Below are 20,690 nucleotides of genomic sequence, written 5' to 3' on the forward strand. Positions count from 1 at the left end.
CTAGTACAAAGGGGGCATACTTCAAATGCATCTGGGGTGAAGTAATAAATGAGATATTTTTTTTAAACTAAACAATGAAATGTGAATTCACAGTAAAGAATATGTTGAATAGAAATTACTTCAGCATGTATCTGATGCTAATCATATGTACCTTGATGAATGGGGACCCATAAGCTTTTCTCATTGAGTTATTCATTCTGTACTTCCTAATTCCACTGAAGATCAGCCTTTATCTGATCCTTCCTTTTTTCTGTTCTTTCACGAGTATTTCTTTACTCCTGAAATTTCCCTACAAAAATTTCCCTACAGGGAGATTCTTTTTAAAAAATGAAATAATAGTGACATTAAACTTACAGGGTGGCCGTGGTCTAAACTGGGATCATAGTTAGTGATCAGATGGTGACACTTGTCCAGATCTTGGATTTTTCTGGGGAACCAGGGCACTGGAGAGAAAGCAGCAAGAATGAAATGAGATAAGATCAAATAATTTTTAAAAAACACAGAAAATAAAAGTCATGATGAAGATTACAAGCTTTCTTTTCATCAATATCTAAGAATATTCATATCTACATATCGTATGTAATTGACTTTGCTGACCAAACTGGCAGACTGGATGAAAAATGATCTGAAACTGACTTGCAGTGATAATCTCTCAGTTTTCATTAGTAGAAACATTTTTTAAAGGCAAAACCACTTCCTCTTAGGCCAAACGAAATGTGTCATTTGACACAGCACAATACAAGTTCCAGTGTTTAAAGGGTGGTGACAAAGAAGACGGAGACTCCCTTTTTACAAGGAGTCACATGGAAAAGATGAGGTACAATGGGTACAAGTTACTCTTTGGGAGATTCCAATTGCACAGGAGAGGAAAATTTTTCACCATGAGAACAATCAGCGATTGGAATAATCTCCCCAGGGAAGTGGCGGATTCCCCAACATTGGACACTTTTAAGATTCGTCTGGACAGGGTGCTGGGCCATCTTGTCTAGACCATGCTTTTGTCCAGATGATCCTTGAGGTCCTTTCCAACCTATTATTCTATGAAATTTATTTCTACACTTTGGAATTAAAAAAAAAATGTAATCATGTCTAAAGAGTAGTCTTAGATATTCGTACCTTTAAAAGTGAAAACAACATTTTAAAAGGAAAACACAAAATTTCTAGAGAAAAAACAGGCCAAGAAGTATCTTGACTTCTGGGTTTTTACTTCTGGCTCATTTTTATTTTATTCGGCAAAATTATTCTAGAATTAGCTGAATTTCCAAATAGTTTCCTTCCCCTGAAGCGAGGACCTTTTTCTGGTGACTAAAAGAAACATAAAGTGTGCCCATTTTAACTTTGGTGCCAGCATTTATAACCAATGAATTAAAAAAAAAAAAAAAAAAAAAACACCACCTGAAAAAAGACAAAGTTAATGCTGCTTTCTGAGGTCAGACTGATACTGTGGTCAGACTTAATGTGTTACAGCTCAGAAAAGGTCTTCTTGGGGTCACCTTAATCTCATACTTGACAAGAGGAGGCCAGGCATCTCTGTACTGAATGGCAAATTTAGCCTTAGCCCTATTATAGTCTATCTAGGCAGAGCCATTTCACAAGGGTACAAGACTACAAATGCACACCAATGTTAGGAAATTCCAATTCTTTCATGCCGTTATGGGCAATTCTGAAGTAAGAAGGAAGAAATACTAGTCTGACAGATGTCTTATGCCTACCCAGCATTTTTTGCTGAGGCTTTGCCTTTGGCTGTACCAATGGTCTGCATGCAAGATGCCTGTCCTTCCATCTATGGCCATATCTCCTCAAAAACTGTAAATGACCATAAGTCCTCCAGTGTATGTCCCTCATACACATCTTGTCTAGCCCTTACTGAGTCCTGGGAGAGGGTAGACAGGCTAAAGGAGAGGGGGAGAAGGACCATGGCAGAACCATTGGCCTGGTCACAGAAATGAATGCAGACAATAAAACAGGTATAGTGCTGATAGATGCCAGTTTGGCTGCAAATGCCTCTGCTTCATGGAAGCAGGGATAACCGCTGCTTTTCTCAACTGAGTACCAAATTAATTTGAGTTAAAGCTACTATAGGCAGGGCATTGTCTTGTCACTGTCCTTCAGCAAACTGCCTGGAAAGGCCCGTCTGGCTCACCTAAAATCTCCAAAGAAAAGAATAAAAAGTCCATATGGGAAAAAAATAGATTAATCCAGGACCTGGAGCCTTAGGTGGTGGAGGTAGCCAGAATGTACACACTTGCATCTTTGCTGATCAGTAAGCATGTTTATACAACTTAGATACCTCCTAATTACCAATATGCTCTCACAGGCATCTGCTAACCCCACTAGAAAGTGAAGCTGCAGCTAGCCTCTTTTAATAAGACATACCAGTAAAAGGGGCCACTAGCCAATCTTAGACCTAGAGGTTAGCTGAGCTGAAAGTCCTCTGACACTCTAGCACCCCCAAATTCACCTCAATAGGACCAAAAGAGTCTTAAGGCTAAAACCTCCAAATCCCCGGTTCTTGCTGATGCCCACACCTAAGGCGTCTCTGAGGGCTACAAATACCAACTCTCTGACCCTTTCATCTTGAAGTCAAACTAACTTCTTAGGGCACTACTGAATTCGGGAGTCTGAAACACACAGAAAAGAGTCTTTACAAACTAAGGAGTGCTGTGTGTAAGTCTGAGATAACTTAAAATGGAAAGACTCTGGCCATTTGCATGCCAAGTGTATTAATTCTAGCATCATTACATCCAAAATAAGCCTGATTACTTTTACGATTGCTGTTCAAAACCATAAGAAAAAGGAAAATGTGAAGAAAACTATGTCCCTAATATTCCTCTGCTTTAACCATAAACGCACTCTCTTTTAACAGTCCCTTGTTTCTATTGTAGATCCCAGCCCCAGCACACCTGAATCTAACTGCTACTTCTGAGCACAAACCTCTCAACTCCCAAGAAAATCCTAAAGGCATGCTGCTTCACTTCCAAAATGCTCTTTGGCTCTCCAGTTTCCCTAATGACAGTGATACCTTTTTGATATCCACACAGTCCCTGATAACAGCTTGGCATGGAGTGCCTCTCATCACTAGCCTGAAGGTGAATTTCAAACAATACCCAAAGGTGTCCAAACAGGAATGTATTATCAGAAAGCTCCCTGGGGATTTCTTCCTGGCCTTGTCAAGGGTGGGAAACTTCATGGCAATTCTGTATTCAGAGAACTCAACATCTGAGATGGACCCTCAGCCCTCTCATCTATTAGGGGCACCTCTGGCACCCTCAGCATTGTCTTAAGGGTCTCTAACAGCTTGTTGTACTCACCAATCCCCTACCTGCCTGTAAACAGGAAAAATACCAGTCTACCTCTGGCAAACTCACTTCTTATGCTGATGACTGGTAGGAATGGTGACTCAAATACAGGACAGTCAGTTGAGTAGCCACTTGCAACACTTCGCCAGGTGAAATGCTGTTCCTAAGGTTCCACCTTGGAAGCTGTATAACCTCCATACAAGCTTTTCAGGTGGCCAGGAAAATGCCTGGTGCTCTGTTACTCCAGACTTGGCCATGGGTCTGTTCTCTACAAGAAGTTCATCTCCTGATTCTCCTACTACCTGCAGACTTTCTCCTGACCCTCTCTCCCTCTTGCACTCTTGAAGCTTCTTACAGCTTGTTGCATTCAGTTCTTCTCAGTGAAGGAGCAATCTACCTCCAGTCTTGCTGGACCCAGATAGCAGTGCCCAGGACGCCATGAACAGACAGCTACTGCTTCTTTTAACAAAACCAACACAATATGCTACAAGTGAATGAAACATTCAGACCCTTTGCTATATCACTGTGTTCCCGTCAAGTATCTGTGTTCACTCTGCAGAGCTCCAGAGAAGTCAGTTCTCTATACCGCTCTCAGCTCTAAGCCCACAGTCTTCCTACCATTGAGGAGTTTAGAGTTTCTCCTCAACTTCTTGCTTTGCTGCTCTGTCCTTCTCATGGCTGGCTATGACAAAGTGCCTCCCTTTCCACACTAACGGGAATGGTCCCAATTCAGGGGAAACAGTCATGCAGTGAAGAAAAATGAATGCACGCTCACCATTTCCCAGACTAATTAAATTACTACTGTGAAGCTAATGCTAAAAAACATACTCCAGAAAGAAACAAAACAACACTAACAGATGTATACATCTCTTACCTTTGTCTTCTCTGATAGTTTTCACATCTTCTCCTACTCTCTTTAGGGAGGTGATAAGGATACTAACATCAGCACTGTGAACTTCACACTCAACAAAAATGTCGAGATCGACAGCAGAGTTCTCGGGCTTTTTGGCTTGTCTGGTTTCAAAGTGATGGATCTGAGTTTCAAACATCTGCAAGAGACAGATGCTCATATGATGAAGCTTCTCCAAAGACTGAAAATCCAGGTAAGTCTAGATACACTTCTGCAATGTCTTTAAAAGGTGACTAAAAGAGGTCTTAACAAGAAGCGCGTGTTAAGCAATGACGCGTAGTAACTCCCAGTTTAGAAGGAGCTAAAATACAGGCAGAGTTAAAGATTAAACACTATAGAATTACGTAGAGATAGGTGGAGATGAAAGACACAATACTGTTGACTGTAGCATTTCATCTGTTCAGAAATAACAAACGACTGGCTGGGTAACTCTTAAGGCCCTGGCAGAATGAAAGCAGATCTATTGATGTATAATAACACCATAATCATTAAATAATTGGGAATGATTAAAAATAAGTAACAAATAAAATACTTTTCTTTTGAGTTATTCATTTTCAAAGATGAGAGTGAGCACCTGGTAGGCATACTTCAAGTGTCCAGAATATATAATGCCTGTATGGTTTACAGCTCTTGTATTCTCTATATCTCCTGCCAAATATGCAGAGAAAATTCATTGGCTCCTAACATCCCCACAATCTGAATGCTTGAAGTGCTGGCCTGTTGTTTAGAGGTGGCTGGCCAATACAACTGCTAGAAAGAAACAATAGATTGGAATCTGCTCTGAACAGCCCTTACATAAAATGATGATTCTTCTAAATGACTGTGTCCAGCTGCTCCCTCCCTCCATGCCACTTCCCTTCTTCACCCGGAGAGGCCAGCCAAACTCTCTGAGCAGCTGTACCAAAACAGGTACAAAGACAAAGGGGTAAGGCAGATGGAGGCATGTCATGCAGAGAGCAGGAGAAGGGTGACAGAAGGGGAGATGCAGAGTGGGAGAGGTGAAGGCAATAGGGACAGAAGAGAGGGTTCAATGGAAGGAAGGGAATGATGAGCTCTGTACCTCGAAGATTTTGGCTGCCCTAGAGAGCTCAGTCTTCTTCACATTGCAGAGGGTGAGGGTAAGGATGAGAGTGGCTGTGCCATCCTCCCTGTTGGAGTCCAGGCTGCCTCGCCTGTTCAAGGACTCTATGGCATGCATCTCTCTCTCCTTGCTGGCCTCTTCCTTTTGGCCTGAGATCCCCACCAAGTTGGTCTTCATTGGGAGACAGTGGAGCAGATTGCAATTGACAGATGTTGAGTGGAAACTGCCTGAGGATGTGAGTGCTTTTCCCAGAGCAATGGCCAGGGGATGTGATGGGACTGGAGATGCAGGGCGCCTATGTGGGTAGTGAGATCAGAGCTGACAGACAGCAGCAAAGCAAGCTGGTTGCTACTGTGTTAGGTGTGGGGACATTTATGTTGGCCATGCCAGACACATCAAGGGAAACTGCCTGCGTAGGATATGCGCAAGAGCCCAAGATAACCCTCCTCCTCTGGGTAACTTCAAAGCGCGGCCCTCCTGCTCTGTTTGAAGGTGTCTGCAAGCTGTACACCCCTGGAGATGCGCTCCTTTGTGGAGAGGCAATTATCCTTAGCCCCATTTACATCACCCGGTCTGGATCGCCCTGCATAATGTCGGAGATTGCCCTTCCTCCCCAACCTCTCTTATCTCACTGGGGCTCTCTCTGTGTTGACCATGCCCACAGGGAACCAAAAATGCTCTTTCTGCAACACCAAGCCCAATCCAGGTGGTGTCCTCTCTGCATAGACACAATTGTGGGAGTGCCAGAGAGACCTGAGCCAGAGTCAAAGTTCATCGCCTATTCTGAACTTTTCCTGCCCACATGATCTGGCCTGTCCCACTCTAGCCCCACAAGACCTCCAGGCTAAGTTCCTCTGTTGGAATTTGTTTCTGTCATGATTTTTGCTCCAGTGAAATAAACTTTCAAAAAGTCCAGGGTCACATCATTCTCACAGCTGGCAGGGCAAGCTCAGGGAGGATTCAGCTCTGCTTCTCCCAGGGCATGGCATCCTTTGACATCCGTATACATGTTTCTGGGTATGAGCACCTCTGTCTTCATGCCCCAAGTTACAGTGTGCTGGAATACCCTTGAAAGTCATCTTGCAGGCCCACAGGGAAGGTCACCTCTATGTCCTCCATTTGCAGGTGGAGCTATTTCTGATGTGCCCCTTAGCTGATTCTGACTGGGCCACACAACCCAGTGCTGTATTGCTCTTGCCTTCCCTCTGGCCAGGGAAGAAAGACAGTGCAGCCAAATTTTGTTCTCCAGAGACCATGATGGCACCGTGTTTTCCTTTGGCCCAAGACGGAGCACTGGGAAGGTCTCAATTTCCCCCTCCATTGCCTGTCTGACACAGACAAACCCACGGCAAATTTTAGAGCACCATGCCCAAGAGGCGGGTCTCAGCGTCCTGAGGAACATCGACCCATCCAGACCTCGGGCACTGCAGGCTTTGCAGGACGTGGCGAGTGCCAGCCCGGAAAGGGGTGTCCCCCCGGCCGTGCCCAGCCCTGGCCCGGGCCGGGGCGCCGCGGGGCTCGGCGCCGCCCGCGGGCAGGGCAGGGCCAGCCGCTGTCCGCGGTGCTGAACCCTGACGGGCTCGGGGCTGCGGCACCCTCCCCTCCGCTGGCTGCCCCGGGCGCCCCTCGGCCCTGGCCCAGCTCATGTCCCAGCGAGCTCCTGGAGGGCAAGGGTGACAGAGTTGCAGCTACAAACTGAACGGGGTGGGGGGAAAAGTGAGCTTTAAGGCGGGGAAAAGGCTCTTCCACTCCCACTTTCCCCCAGCAGCTGTGGCAAGGCTGGGCACGGGAGAAAAAGCTGAGCTGACCATCTGAGTCCAGACTGGGCCTTTCCCATGAAGGGTGGGTGCATGTATCCCCACATCCAGTCCACAGACATGGCACGAATGTCAAATGGCACAAGGTCTCCTACTCCAGCTACATGTAGGTGAAAGCCCTAGGGCTCGCCGTGCATGTTTAAGGCACTGGTGACAAATACTGGCAGAGCAGGGCCATCGCGCTCCTGTGGCACTCTTTATGCTATAATGTCAGAGTCCCATTTCTAGGTGCTAGTACAGCACTAAGCAAAATGGTCTTTGGGTTTCTCTACTGAGAATTGAGGTTTCGCTACAGAGCCAGACTGGACTCATCAGCCAGTGTGACAGTAGAAGCAGTCTAGCCAGAGCTTTGTAGCCCATTGCAGAACCAGCACAGAGAGCCCTGACTCTCCAGCTGATGAAATGTGCTTCCTCAGCCAGAGGACACTGCAATACCACCTTGAATCCACACTTGGAGAAGGCCCAGGAAGACCTCACCCATGATATAAGTCAGATCTGCTGAGACATCCCCGAGTCCTGCTTTCAGCTCTTTTGGGGACCTCTGGGAGAGTAGGAGGAGGGGTCTCAGGGTGGGTGCTGCAGTTTAAAGGGCTAGGCAAGGACTGGAGCACAGTGTGTCATCCTTTCCCATGGGGACAGGCAGAAGGGGGGATCTCCCACCCCAAGAATAGGCTCATCTCCTCTCACACAGCCCCTGAATGGACATGGCTTTAAAAGAACATGGCTGATTGCCACAACCAACCTGCCCTTTTTTCATCTGTTCCCATTGCAAATATCTCCACCCTCTATGAGCACAGTACTATTCATTTGTGATGGATGCAGCATTAATATTTCTGTTTATTTGGGTTAATTTAAATGGTTACATTTGAACATTTAAAAAGTCTTTTCTGCCAACTGCTAGCGTGGTTTGAAGCAGTGAAGAGACAGGCTTTAAAAGAATGCTCTCCTGTGGAGTCCTCTTGTGCTTAATCCCTCTTCCAATAATTTCTGCATCCTTTGGGGAATAAAGCATCCCTACTCCAAGACTACTGTCATATCTAGGCATATTAAGACAGCCAGAGGAGACCACCTCCCTGTGTAACCTGTGCTGGCAACTCCTCCCTCATCACCATTGCTGACCTCAGCCAAGGTCACTGCAAAGGAAAAGGGCCTTATGAAAGGGTTTCTTTGGTCACCTGAAACAGAGCTGGAAATGGAGACTTTAAAAATGTGATCATAGTAGGATAGAAGAGAGGAATGGTATAGAAGAGAGGAAGGTTTCTTAAAAGAGTAGCTTGGGATAGGTTAGTCAGAATAGCATACAAAGAAGTAGAGCAATCAAGGCTTTGCCGTACACTTTGAGGTAATTACATCAAGAGATTTATTTCTTTTTAATATCAGTTTCATGTTCAAGCTCCATCATCTAGTTTGGATGAGTGATACTCAACCAGTCCAACACAGCCTTTTTTGAGTTGGAACCCACTTCAAATGGGCATTTCTCCCTACCGGGGTATTTAATTCTGATAAACCTGTGTGGATACATTGCAAAGAGGACCTACACTGGCCAGATAATGCAAAAAGCATTTTGCTACCCACCTTTAACTTTCTTTAGCATGGAAATAAGTAGTCAAACATTAAGAAGTACTACTTAAAATGAAACCTATTTGTACTATTTAAAGCACATATGCACAAGCTAATTTATTTTGCAAGAAAATCTACTTTCAGTACATTTCCTCTGCTTTTAAAATACTGAGCATTTAAGTTTTTCTTGTCTCTCAGTCTCGCTGAACTGTTATATTATGCTGCTTTGGCTGGAGTTATTGCTCATTTAAATCTGCATTAAAGGACACAGAATCAGACTTGTGCCATCAATATTCTTTAACCATTCCACTTGCACGTAAAACACAACCATGAATCCTGGGTTCTCAATATCACTATAGATTTACTGCTGCTGCCACTCATAACAACAGCCAGAAGCAGAAGAGCTTGGAAAGCTGTCTGAGGATTAGTTTGAAAGACTGCACCCTTGGGATGAAATTGTCTCTTTGTGGTACACAGTTACCTTATGGGTCCTATTATATTAAGAGAGAAAGGGAGTGGGCTACTTCACACTTAAAATACATGCCAAGCAGGACTGAAAGATCTACACAGACATTGTTATGAAAAAAAAAAAAAGGAAGAAAAAAGACACAGAGATTAAAAAGCTTACTTCAAAGCACCAAAATGATACCATTTTGCATAAGTGTATGTCTATTGAAAAGGCTTGCAGCTGGTATCCTTAGATTAATGTTATTACCCACCATAAATATAATGGAAACAGCTGTACTTCCTATCTTCCTAAAGGATGATGCTTACGTTAAAACTCCATTGATTTTCAAACTATAAATACAAGAGTAGTATAAAAGTAGGTGTGAGATTTGTGGACCTTTGAATCCGTCTCCATCTTTGGACCTTCTAACAGAAATGTGATTCCTGAATCATGTTAGTATCGTGATGCAGAACTGTTTCAAGCTGGAAATACTGTTCTGCTTTGCTTTGCTTTGCTTCATTCAGTTCCGATGTACAAGTGCTGATCTCCTTCCTCCTTCAACTAGGGAGCTACAGGGAGGCATTATACAGTGTGGACCAGCCTAAGAGGTCATTTAGCTGCTTTGAGTGAAAGTTATTGGATAAAATACAGAAATAGATTTCTGAATGGCAAAAGTTTCCTCTCTCCATGGCTCAGCCATTGGGTTAAGCTGGAATCACCCTTGCTTCCATTTGCTACCTCAGTCAAGCTATACTCCAGGAAAAATAAAAATGCTTTAACCAAAAAAGAGGGATTAAGCTCAAGTTGGAGAAGGAAGGAGACTCCAAAAAGTATCATGACTTAGGAGCTGTCTTGAAAGATACAGTGTTTGGGTTTGAATGCACTCAGATTGGGACTCAGCTAACCTGGGTCTTCCCTAGCTTTAGTGGTGACTCTAGCCACAGACACAGTGAGTTAGGAGTTGGAAGGCTCTGATGTCTTCAGCTGCATTGTAAGAACCAATCTTCTCCATTTCCAAATTGTTGGTATCCACCTTCTGGATTGTGTGTCCAGAAAATCAGGAGATACCTTGTAGCAGTGCTGCATAAAGCACTCTCAGAGAAGGACACACCCAACACAAGGTAGCCTTCACGTGTCAGCCTTCCAAGGTGAGTAGCTGAGTATGTCTATTAAGAGACGTCTCCCCTTTCTTTGAGCTGGCTGCTCCTGAATCATCTCTGAATCCATGATGTTACACAACATTACAGCCAGTACAGCTCTGAGTCTGGACTAACAACGCCTTGACGTCCTGTCCTGTCCTTAGGACATCTGCATGGTTTCTTGCTTGCACAAAGTATTGACAGGCTGACATCACATCCAACTGCAAAAAGGCACACGGACTTGCCTTTAGGTAACTCTCCTCTGAAGGGGCTTTTTTGTGGGTACTGTATTGAGGCACAGACTCCAAGCCCTGGATAGGCAGCCTCAGAGTCTTTGCTTTGAAAACCAATGACACATCACAGCATACAGCATTCCTGGCCTGCACAAACCTTTGTGGGATTGGTGCTCGTTCAAATATAGTATATTTATTCATGGTGATAAATCTTTGTTAATGAGACTGCAGAATACTTGCTGTCTTTTCTGATAGCATCTGTGCTTTGGATCAATGGCAACATTGCATTTTTAGGAAAAAAATATATATTTCAGGGTAGAGGTGCTTATGTGTAAAAGTAGAGGTACAGAGGATCAAGAGGTATATGTATACCCCCCGAAACATGTAGAGTTTGGGACTCAATGGGAACCTCGCACAAATATGAAGGACTGAGGGAAGAATGACTATGGGAGAAAGCGAGGTGGATTAGCCTGTTAGTCATTGCCGTCCTGTCCCTGGGCCTAGAATGGAAATGCAGCCTTACGTCTACAGCAGACTATAGCTCTGCATAGTGGATATCTCCTTCTTCTTTGGCACAACAGATGTGGAGACTTTCCACAAATTCCCAGAACTAAGGTAATTTTTATGCATTAGTGAGAAAAAATGGATTAGTGTTTGAAGGCCAAAAGAGTCAAGGGTCACTTGCACGTGTCTCTTTCTCTGCTAATCTATAGTAATTAAGATATATAACATAAGCATTCATGCAGTACACAGGAAGATAATAGACTGAGGCTAGATGAATACTGGCATTTGCACATGGCAACTTCTAGTCAGTAGCCAGTGATTAGCAAGTTACAGTGAATCTTCATTTTATCTTCTGGAGGGCATTGCAAAGGATCCCCATCTCACCTGCAAAAGAAATAATTAGGGTGGTTAATCCTATAGCTAGCCCATTTCTAACACTCCTGTATATATTTACCCTTTATATCCATTCCCTGAAAGAATAAGGTGAACAAAGAAGTGCTGGATTGGACACATTTATTAGGGCCTTAGTGGAGTAAGGTCTTCAGAGTCAGCCCTTTGCCTTCATCAGCGACACAAGGATGGCTCACAGGACCAGATGTGCTGGCTCTCAGCCAGCTAACCAATGTTAGGGGGAAAAAGTATCAGGAAAAAGGCAAGAGTGGCAAAAGAAAATGTAATTAAAGCCAAGCTGTTCCTTTCCTTCCTTACCGAGAACAGCTAGAGCCACACATCAGAATCTCCCACAAGGCCTTCTGGCCTTTCCTAGCACCTCCACTAAAACTGTAACAAGCTGCAGTCAGGTGGAAAAGCTCTTTTGAAGCTTGGCTAGAATTAGAAAGCAATTTTTGCACCAGAAAGGAGATGTGTGCCGCTTGATCTTTTTCAGGCTCAGAGCATTAAATGCAACCAGAGGAAATCTGCTTTGTGGTTGCTATTCTGATCCAAGTTTTGAGGAATTCAAGGTAACAAATCTGTGGTTCCTTACTATTGATAGTGTCGGCTAAGTTCTTCAGCTGCTTTGCATTGTCCAGGACTTCAATCCTCTGAGTGTAGGGATTGTACCGAACAGAGAAAGGGCGAGGGATCGTTTGAGCAAATTTCCTGAGGCAAAAATACAAAAACACATACAAACTTACAAATCTCCTGTTTTCAGTAACTCAGTCTTTTCTTGGTGTGTGCATCTGTTGCTGAGGAGAATAAGAAAATCTGCAAGAGGAAATAACTGAAATTCCTGCCGAGTGATCTGAGACATACAGCATTCTGTAACACACTTGAATCTGGATTTGTCTTTACTACCTTTGTTTTTGTCCAAGCAGGACTAATTATGCTATTGGCATGGCAACACTGCTCCTGGTGTAGGCCAACTATGTAGCTATCGAGATTTGCCAAGCTTGAAAATTTCATTTTCCTTTCCATAATGCAAAATACAGGAATGCTGATCCAAATTTGCAATTTCTGGGAAAGTAAGGTCAAGTACCCATGCCATCCTGACGTAACAAGGAGGAAACAAAGTTCTAACTTCTGGCATGGTTGGTAGTGCCTTCCAGGTCACTGCAAAGTAGGAGACAGTCAATGGAGTGAAGCAGCATTCTTGCCACCCCTTATTTGCAGCCTTCCCTGCTGCAAAATAGTTAATTCCATGGCAGAAACATTAAGATTTTAGTATCTTGGGAAAGCATTAATTTGCATAACCACAGAACTGTGGAAAGGAGGACTCTGAATGGGATGAGAGCTATTGTTCCACGCTCCTTGTAGACCCCAGCAGGATACTGTCTTATATATCTGCTTCAGATTACCGAAGTTATTGCTGAAAGAGGAAGGAAAGCACGCAGGAGTTGATTATGGAGCCCCACTATACAGACTGTGACCCGGCATGGTAAGTCCCATATGCCCAGAACTGTGGAATGTGCTGGATGCCACCTCCACATTGCTCCTTCAGTTTAGTCCTAATTATTGTCAGCTAAGGCCATTGTCTCAGAGTTCAGTGTGAGCAGGCCACAAGGTGTGACAGTGGAAAAAATTTTGTTGGCTAGGACGAAAGTGTTTAGTGGCACCAGTCCATTTTTTTCTAAGGGGAGGAAAAAATTAGAAGACAGTCTTCCTACATCTCAGCTGAAGGTAAGATCCTAATTAGAAGATGAGTGTCTTAAGCTGAAATATTTTAGGTCAGCCGCAGAATAATTTTTCAGGGAGGTTTTCTATTACACGCAAACAAACATATCCAGGTGCAAGCCACAAACACACGCACTGAACCAACTGCTAGACCTCTATTTCAATTTAATCACTTTTCCAATTTGGTCATTGAACCATATAAAAGAAGCTCCAAGATTGTTTTTATAGAGTAAGGCACCATCTTCCACTTTCTCAAGGAACTTGCTACTCAGTTAGAGAACTATACAGAGAAGATAGGAACCACGTACAGGGTTTTAATAGCACAAACCAGAAGAGAAGGCCATCTTTCTCAGGTATTACCCCAGAGAAAAGGGCAAAAGGAGAGGCTTCAGGCTTATGATGACTGAGGAAACAGCAGGAAAGGTAACTAGGAAGATCTTGGAGCTGGGGAGCCTGGGGCAGCAGAATATCTTGAGTCTCGGTATGTGTTTATCTGTGAATGGGGGGGAGAGAGAGAGAGAGGAGACTGCAGGTCTGAGACAAGTCCCTGTGTGGTATCTCCAAGTGAAAAATTTGTGGAGTGTGAACCAAGGCTAACCCCCAGTGTATTGGTTAACATCCAGAAATACGGTGGTGGTTTTTTTAAACAGAAATAGAAATATTGCTGTGAGGTGGAACCCAAGCTGAACTCCAAACAAAATCTGCGCCATTCCTGTTTCAAGAACAAGAACTGAACCTGGACCATTATTTCAAAGTCTTGTTGAACTGGAACTGAATCTGTATTTCAGTCACAGATGACTGAAAGATTTACTGTGTAGCCCTGTAGTCTTGTAAACACACTGCTGGTAACAAGCTGGAGGCTCTGTATTAAGCTAACCACACATGCCTCAGGACTGGGTTTATTAGGTTTGCTTGCAGTTTTGTTTAGCTGTAATAGCAATTGGCTAATGACCATGTAGCTATTACCTAATTAGTTTCAGTTTTGTTTAATTCTGAATAACTGTGTGCTATAATGCCTGTCGTTAATAATTTTTATACACGCAGGAATAGCAAGTAGTTACCCTGTACATGGTGAACTAAGTCTGATCCTAAAGCAATGATGCAGCATAAAGGAGTACCAGCATGAGCTGAAAACAGAGGTCCTAAAGGCACAAGCCTAGGATGATGCTGGTGGTCCTTGGGCTATCATCAGCTCCCCACTGGCTGGTTATTAACAGTAAAGCAAACTTAGAAGCTGAGGAAAAAAATGGTTTAGAGGAAAAAAAAGGGACAAAGAAAAAATATTTAACATAAATTGTAATATCAGAAATAACACAGATTTGCAGATCAAGGTAGAAAAAGCAAGATGTAAAGCATGTTAGAAAACATCAAAATATCCCTGAGGAAACTTTGGACTGAGAGTGAAGAAAGGAAGCATCAACATCATCCACCCCCTCACAAAAGAGAGGAAGAAACTCCATTCATTAACATCACAGTCCTGCTCTGAAGACCTCAAGATGCTGAATACTTGACAACTCCATCCCCCACCACTAGACTGAAACTGTTCACTTAAGACACAGAAAAAAGTGTAAGGGTCAGCATAATGTCAGAGGAAAAGGAGTGGATACTAGGGGATTTTTTATACAAGAACTTTTAACTGTAGTATTGTTAAAGAGATTTGCTTTGCATTAATTAGCTAGCTTTGACCCTAAGTGATGCCCATCTTACAAGAAAGGCCAGAAGGAGGATCAAGGGAACTACAGGCCTGTCAGTCTGACCTCGGTGCCAGGGGAGGTTATGGAGCTGATCATCTTGAGTGCCAACACATGGCATGTACAGGACAGCCAGGTGATCAGGCACAGTCAACATGGGTTTATGAAAGGCAGGTCCTGCTTGACAAACCTGGTCTCCTTCTATGACAAGGTGACACACTTAGTGGATGAGGGAAAGGATGTTGTTTACCTGGACTTTAGTAAAGCCTTTGACACGGTTTCCCACAGCACTCTCCTGGAGAAACTGGCTACTCATTACTTGGATATGTGTACTCTTCGTTGAGTAAAAACCTGGTTGGCTGGCCAGGCCCAAAGAGTGGTGGTGAAAGGAGTTAATTCCATTTGGCAGCTGGTCATGAGTGGTGTTCCCCAGGGCTCACTGGGGCCAGTCCTGTTTAAGATCTTTATCAATGATCTGGATGAGGGGATCGAGCACAGCCTCAGTAAGTTGGCAGATGACACCAAGTTGGGCAGGATTGTCGATCTGCTTGAGGGTAGGAAGGCTTTGCAGAGGGATCTGGACAGGCTGGATCTATGGGCTGAGGCCAGCTGTATGAGATTTAACAAGGCTAAGTGCCACACTTGGGTCACAGCAACCCCATGCAGCGCTACGGGCTTGGGGAAGAGTGGCTGGAAAGCTGTCTGGCAGAAAAGGACCAGGGAGTGTTGGTCAACAGCTGGCTGAATATGAGCCAGCAGTGTGCCCAGGTGGCCAAGAAGGCCAACAGCATCCTGGCCTGTATCAGGAATAGTATGGCCAGCAGGACTAGGGAAATCATCTCCCCCTGTACTCAGCAGGGGTGAGGCTGCACCTTGAGTACTGTGTCCAGTTTTGGGCCCCTCACTACAAGAAAGGCATTGAGGTGCTGGAGCATGTCCAAAGAAGGGCAACAGAACTGGTGAAGCATCTAGAGAACAAGTCCTATGAGAAGTGGCTGAGGGAACTGGGGTGGTTTAGTCTGGAGAAAAGGAGGCTGAGACCTTGTTGCTCTCTACAACTATCTGAAAGGAGGTTGCAGCGAGGTTAGTGTCAGTCTCTTTTCCCGTGTAACAAGTGACAGGACAAGAGAAAATGGCCTCAACTTGCACCAGGGGAAGTTTAGATTGGATATTAGGAAAAATTTCTTCACTGAAAGGGTTGTCAAGCATTAGAATGTATTTAAAAGACTTGTAGATATGGTGCTTAGGGACATGGTTTAGTGGTAAACTTGGCAGTGTTAGGTTTGCAGTTGGACTTGATGATCTTAAAGGTCTTTTCCAACCTAAATGATTCTATGATTCTGTCATTGCAATGGGACTAATAATAATTTTTTGTTGCATTTGGGTTATACAGATTAAAGTCTTAACCACAAATTCCTTGCTTCCTGTATAAGGTATCTTCCCCTTATTGCCCATAACAAGATTTTGAGTGTAACAACTGTTTAATCTTTTTAAGCATTACTCAACTTTTTCTAATGCCTCTCAAAATGCTACTGTCAACCCAAGACCTGTTATGGCAATGGGATCCAAGGTATTGGCAATGGACAAGAAATTGGGTCTTATATGGAATGACTGGATTACCTTAGCTTATCTTTTGCATCTTTAAAACTTTCAGCAACATAGTAGACAGGCTGGAACTCAGTAACAGGGTACTTCTGCACGGCAGTCTTCTCCAGGACAAGAGGCTGAATCTCAGGCTTACTTGATAAACAATACTATGAGCAAAAGGGTAAGAAATTTGTTTTGGTTAAAAAGTGCTTGAATTTACTGTGAAAGAAAGACAGCGCTACTGAATGCCACCCAGTTTCAGACAGGAAAGTTGCTCCCGTGGAATACAATGACAATGTCACTTACTACAAAAGAAGCAAGTATTTCAATTAAATATGATGTTTCGTGCTACTTCTACTTATGACGTATGAAGTAAAATAAGGATCTGAAGACATTCAGAAGAGAAATTCGAGCAATTATCAGTAACTTTGAAATTTATTCTATAGGACACACCTGCAGCTCCCCAAATGAAGACAGCAGCCCTGCACCATATGCCTTGAGTGAATCACCTTCCTTACATAGTCCAAACTCCACCGTAAACCAATAAACCTAGCAAGAAAATTAGACAGAAACATATGATTACTTGATCAGAGTAGGTGCACATTGTTGATTTGAATACATTTAAGGTTCACATTTCCATTTAAAATTTTGCCATGTGTCAAATATCAATTATATAAATACAATAAACGTCCCCACAGACTGAAATTCTTCTCCTGGAAGGGGCACAGTGCTAGACTCAGTGTGCCCGTGAACAAGTTCAGTTCCCTGACAAACACAGTTGTGCTTTACTGTGCTTACATTTGTCAGCAGAGCAGACACAATGAAACTATAGCAATTAAATTCCATTTTGGCTGGCCAATCCAGTTGAAGTTTGAACCTTAGTTGATAGAAGTTTGAACTTTAGTTGATAGAAGTTTGTGTCCTGTTTCACATAGAGGGCGTCTAGCTGCAGCAGCAGGAGAGGGAATGGGCTGTTAGTGCAATATTGAAGGAAGGTGGTGTGTGGCCCAGCTTGACTTCTTGGTCTGTCATTTTGAAGGAATACCTGTTCTGGCTCAGAAGAACTACCTCATCTATCAGAAACAGCAAAGATGGTGCATTGCTTTGCCCAGGTGTGTTGGCGCTGAGGACACTAATACCACAGGCGTATACTTGTTTTTGTTTGAAGTTTGCAATTCTGGGTCTCAGTAGTCTCAGAATAGAATTCAGACGAGCCATACTGGCTGCAGAGGACATTATCTGCCTAGCAGGGTGGAAGAGAAGGGGCGCTTATAGGTAGAACAGCTACTGAAGCTGCCTCCTGAAATTTCCTGTGGTGATGTAGTAACATATAATCTCTTGCCCAATATGTTTGTGCTGGAGGAAATCTTGTTTGGGCTTCTGTGTTTAATCACAACTGTCACTTCGAATAAGGGGTGCCAAAGTTATTTTCCTTTAATGCAACTGTTTCAGGGTGGGGTTTTCCAATCACGGACTTCACTCTGTTCCCATTCAACTCTATGGGAGTTCTATCAGTGGCTTCAGTGGCAGCAGAATTAAGACAACACAGGGTGCTTTGGAAAATTGAGCCTTCATTTATTAAATTACCGTAGCGAGTTTCTCGATGAAATCATCCGGAGCTCCCAGAGATGCCAGTCCAATTTCCTGTAACAATAAACCATTATTCTTCAAGCTGTTTATTGCAAACATTCTTCCTGTCTCGTCTTATGTAATTTCTCACATTTTAAATGTTACCATCGCTTACTACCACACACAAATGTTTACAGGACATGTTCCTATCGTGCAACATCAATTTTAAACCAGAAATCTCTCCAGAAATGAACAAAGGGTCCTGTCCAAATGTCATTTACAAGGCATGATCCTTGGTGCAAAGCTCATTGAGGTCAAATAAAATTTTCCTCTTGCTTTGACAGGCTTTTTATTAAGTCTACAGTGCACACCCATGAGAATGATACGTTCAGAAGGAGGTAAATCAGTCACATTCCCACACCTTAAATACTTCTTTTTGTTTTGGTGGGCCCTGATTGCAGGAATTTTCCTGAAGCCTTGAATTAATTATTTTTTCTGAATAGCAGGGCATGATTTGAAAGAGCTTATTCATACCTTAGGAGCCAATGGAGACTTTCCCAGTAGGCATGCAATAGCTGGATTCAGAAGATGCCCACACAAGACTGTATAGAACCAGGTACCTTACTTGGTTTGCTCAATGCAAAATCAGAGCCCCACACCCACACCGACAGCATGGGAGCAGCCGTCACCATGTCAAATCCTAATAAGCCAAGGTGCAGTAGGGCTTATTTTGAAGGAAATTCCAGTTTTGGAAAGGGTAGAGCCTGAGGGCAATACTGAATGCTTGCTAACTACATCAAGTCGACTTTTGTCTTGTGAGGAAGATGTTACATCAAGTCCATTTTCCCTTCTTTCCTTCCTTCCACCATTCCTTCCACCCTTCTGTCCTCCATCCTTCTTTTCACCCTTATTTGTCTCCTCTCCTCTCCCTTTCCTTTCCTTTCCTTTCCTTTCCTTTCCTTTCCTTTCCTTTCCTTTCCTTTCCTTTCCTTTCCTTTCCTTTCCTTTCCTTTCCTTTCCTTTCCTTTCCTTTCCTTTCCTTTCCTTTCCTTTCCTTTCCTTTCCTTTCCTTTCCTTTCCTTTCCTTTCCTTTCCTTTCCTTTCCTTTCCTTTCCTTTCCTTTCCTTTCCTTTCCTTTCCTTTCCTTTCCTTTCCTTTCCCCCTTCCCTTCCTTCTCTCCTTCCTTCCTTCTTTCTTCCTTTCTCCCTGTCTTTTTGACTTTCTGACTTTCTCTTTTTCTGTCTTTTCACATTTTCTGGTAAGATGCAGCCAAAAGTTTACTCCTTCACCAAGGTTTGGCTTCTTTTCCAGAGACATTAACACCACCAAAGAGAAAGCTCCTCTCCAGCCTTCTCCCATACTTGCAGCTGGGACAGTTCCCCACTTTACTCAGCCTCCTCTGTGGCTTCAATAGAAAACAACTAAAAAATCTTCACTTTCCCTAACATTTGGACTGCAGGGTGGGGCAATAATTCATGTGACTCATGAGGCATTTAACTTTGCTCAGTAGGATCAACATCTACAAAAAGTTTTTCAGATGATGGCTTCACAAAGGGTTTGCCTGCAAAAAACAACTCACACAGAACAGACATTTGGAGTTTGGGTGCATGAGTTCACCTAAGTGACTTGTGTCAAGATTTCAAGCAATAAATAAATCAGCCTCAGCCACTCTTAAACAATATGCTAACAAACACCCCACCCCTCATACCTCTTAGTTCATCTTCTGAGTTACCTAGTCTCCAGTGTGTTCAATTATAAAAAATAGTAAAACCACTGAGCAACTTACCTGGGAAAACTGAGCAAAACTGGGATCCGCAAAAAGAGGCACATGTCCTAGCAGCTCATGGCAAATATCACTGCAGGAAAACATGACATCTGAATAACTTTAATTTAGGAGAAGTCCAGCAATGCCGGATGAATGCCCTAGAGTCTGCACATAGGCAGGAGTGTAGTGCGTTTTCTCCTACTTGCAAACAATGCTCAGGACTCATGGGAAAACATTTTGCTCTGAAATTATTCTTGTGGTAGAAAAGCTTGCACACTCCAGGATTTTCAGTATTTTTATCATCATACATCCCTCAGAGGAAGGATGATGCATTATTTGTTTTTCCTTATGGAAGAAAACCACCCATTCAACTGCCCACCCACCTCAGGAAAGCCCAGAAAGAAAACACCCCACCAAAGAAAACATGGACTTTTCAGTCTCAAGGACAAGAAACCTGTTTAGATGAAGGTGAGGCTACTAAGACAGTTTACCATGGTGTCTACATGTACCTCAAGAGGTCAACTCCAGTCCCTGTTCAAGCTCAAAGGCTCCCACTGAGAGCTGGAAGCTCACCCTTCCTCAGGTAGGACTATTTCCATCACAAGCTGAAGTTGGCAGCTGGACAGGCATGTTTGGGAAAGAACTCACCTAAGGACTGCTAGATTTTTCAAAGACAGAGAAGTGATTAGGTAAGATGGAAAGAGGAGAGGGATAAGATGCTCCCAGCAAAGCCAGATCTGTGGCCTTCAGACATTTCAGCCTGGCTTTCTGCAGGATGAGAATGGGGTGTGCAGAAGCAAGGAGGAAAATCAGAAGAATGAGGGACAGAAAAATGGAGTGGAAAAGAGGTTGTGGGAAGAAGCATGAAGCAAAGAAATGGTAAGGGAAGGGAGGAAAAACCATAAAAATAGAAAGCAGAGGATGAAAATGGCAAGTGAAAAAGGACAATGGCCAGGGACAGAGAGAAACATTACA

At 43.5% G+C, this 20,690-nt stretch overlaps 2 protein-coding genes across 2 annotated transcripts in view; both read right to left on the bottom strand.

Annotated features, from left to right (window-relative positions):
- Positions 1-5,467, bottom strand: part of LOC134510304 (tyrosine 3-monooxygenase-like) — a 33,570-nt gene extending 28,103 nt beyond the window's left edge. Inside the window, exons 1-3 of the mRNA XM_063323435.1 lie at positions 5,270-5,467; positions 4,174-4,348; positions 355-443 (exon numbers count right to left, since the gene is read on the bottom strand). Of these exons, the coding sequence (XP_063179505.1) occupies positions 355-443; positions 4,174-4,348; positions 5,270-5,467 (462 nt within the window). The remainder of the gene's footprint in view (positions 1-354; positions 444-4,173; positions 4,349-5,269) is intronic.
- A 2,446-nt stretch (positions 5,468-7,913) lies between these two features.
- The window catches only part of PAH (phenylalanine hydroxylase), a 41,638-nt gene continuing 28,861 nt past the window's right edge, over positions 7,914-20,690 (bottom strand). The window contains exons 8-13 of the mRNA XM_063320703.1: positions 19,737-19,806; positions 17,969-18,025; positions 16,835-16,930; positions 16,415-16,548; positions 11,977-12,092; positions 7,914-11,375 (exon numbers count right to left, since the gene is read on the bottom strand). Coding sequence (XP_063176773.1) covers positions 11,332-11,375; positions 11,977-12,092; positions 16,415-16,548; positions 16,835-16,930; positions 17,969-18,025; positions 19,737-19,806 — 517 coding nt within the window. The 3' untranslated portion in view covers positions 7,914-11,331. The remainder of the gene's footprint in view (positions 11,376-11,976; positions 12,093-16,414; positions 16,549-16,834; positions 16,931-17,968; positions 18,026-19,736; positions 19,807-20,690) is intronic.

Source organism: Chroicocephalus ridibundus, chromosome 1 (assembly GCF_963924245.1).
Source record: "Chroicocephalus ridibundus chromosome 1, bChrRid1.1, whole genome shotgun sequence".
Lineage (NCBI taxonomy): Eukaryota > Metazoa > Chordata > Aves > Charadriiformes > Laridae > Chroicocephalus > Chroicocephalus ridibundus.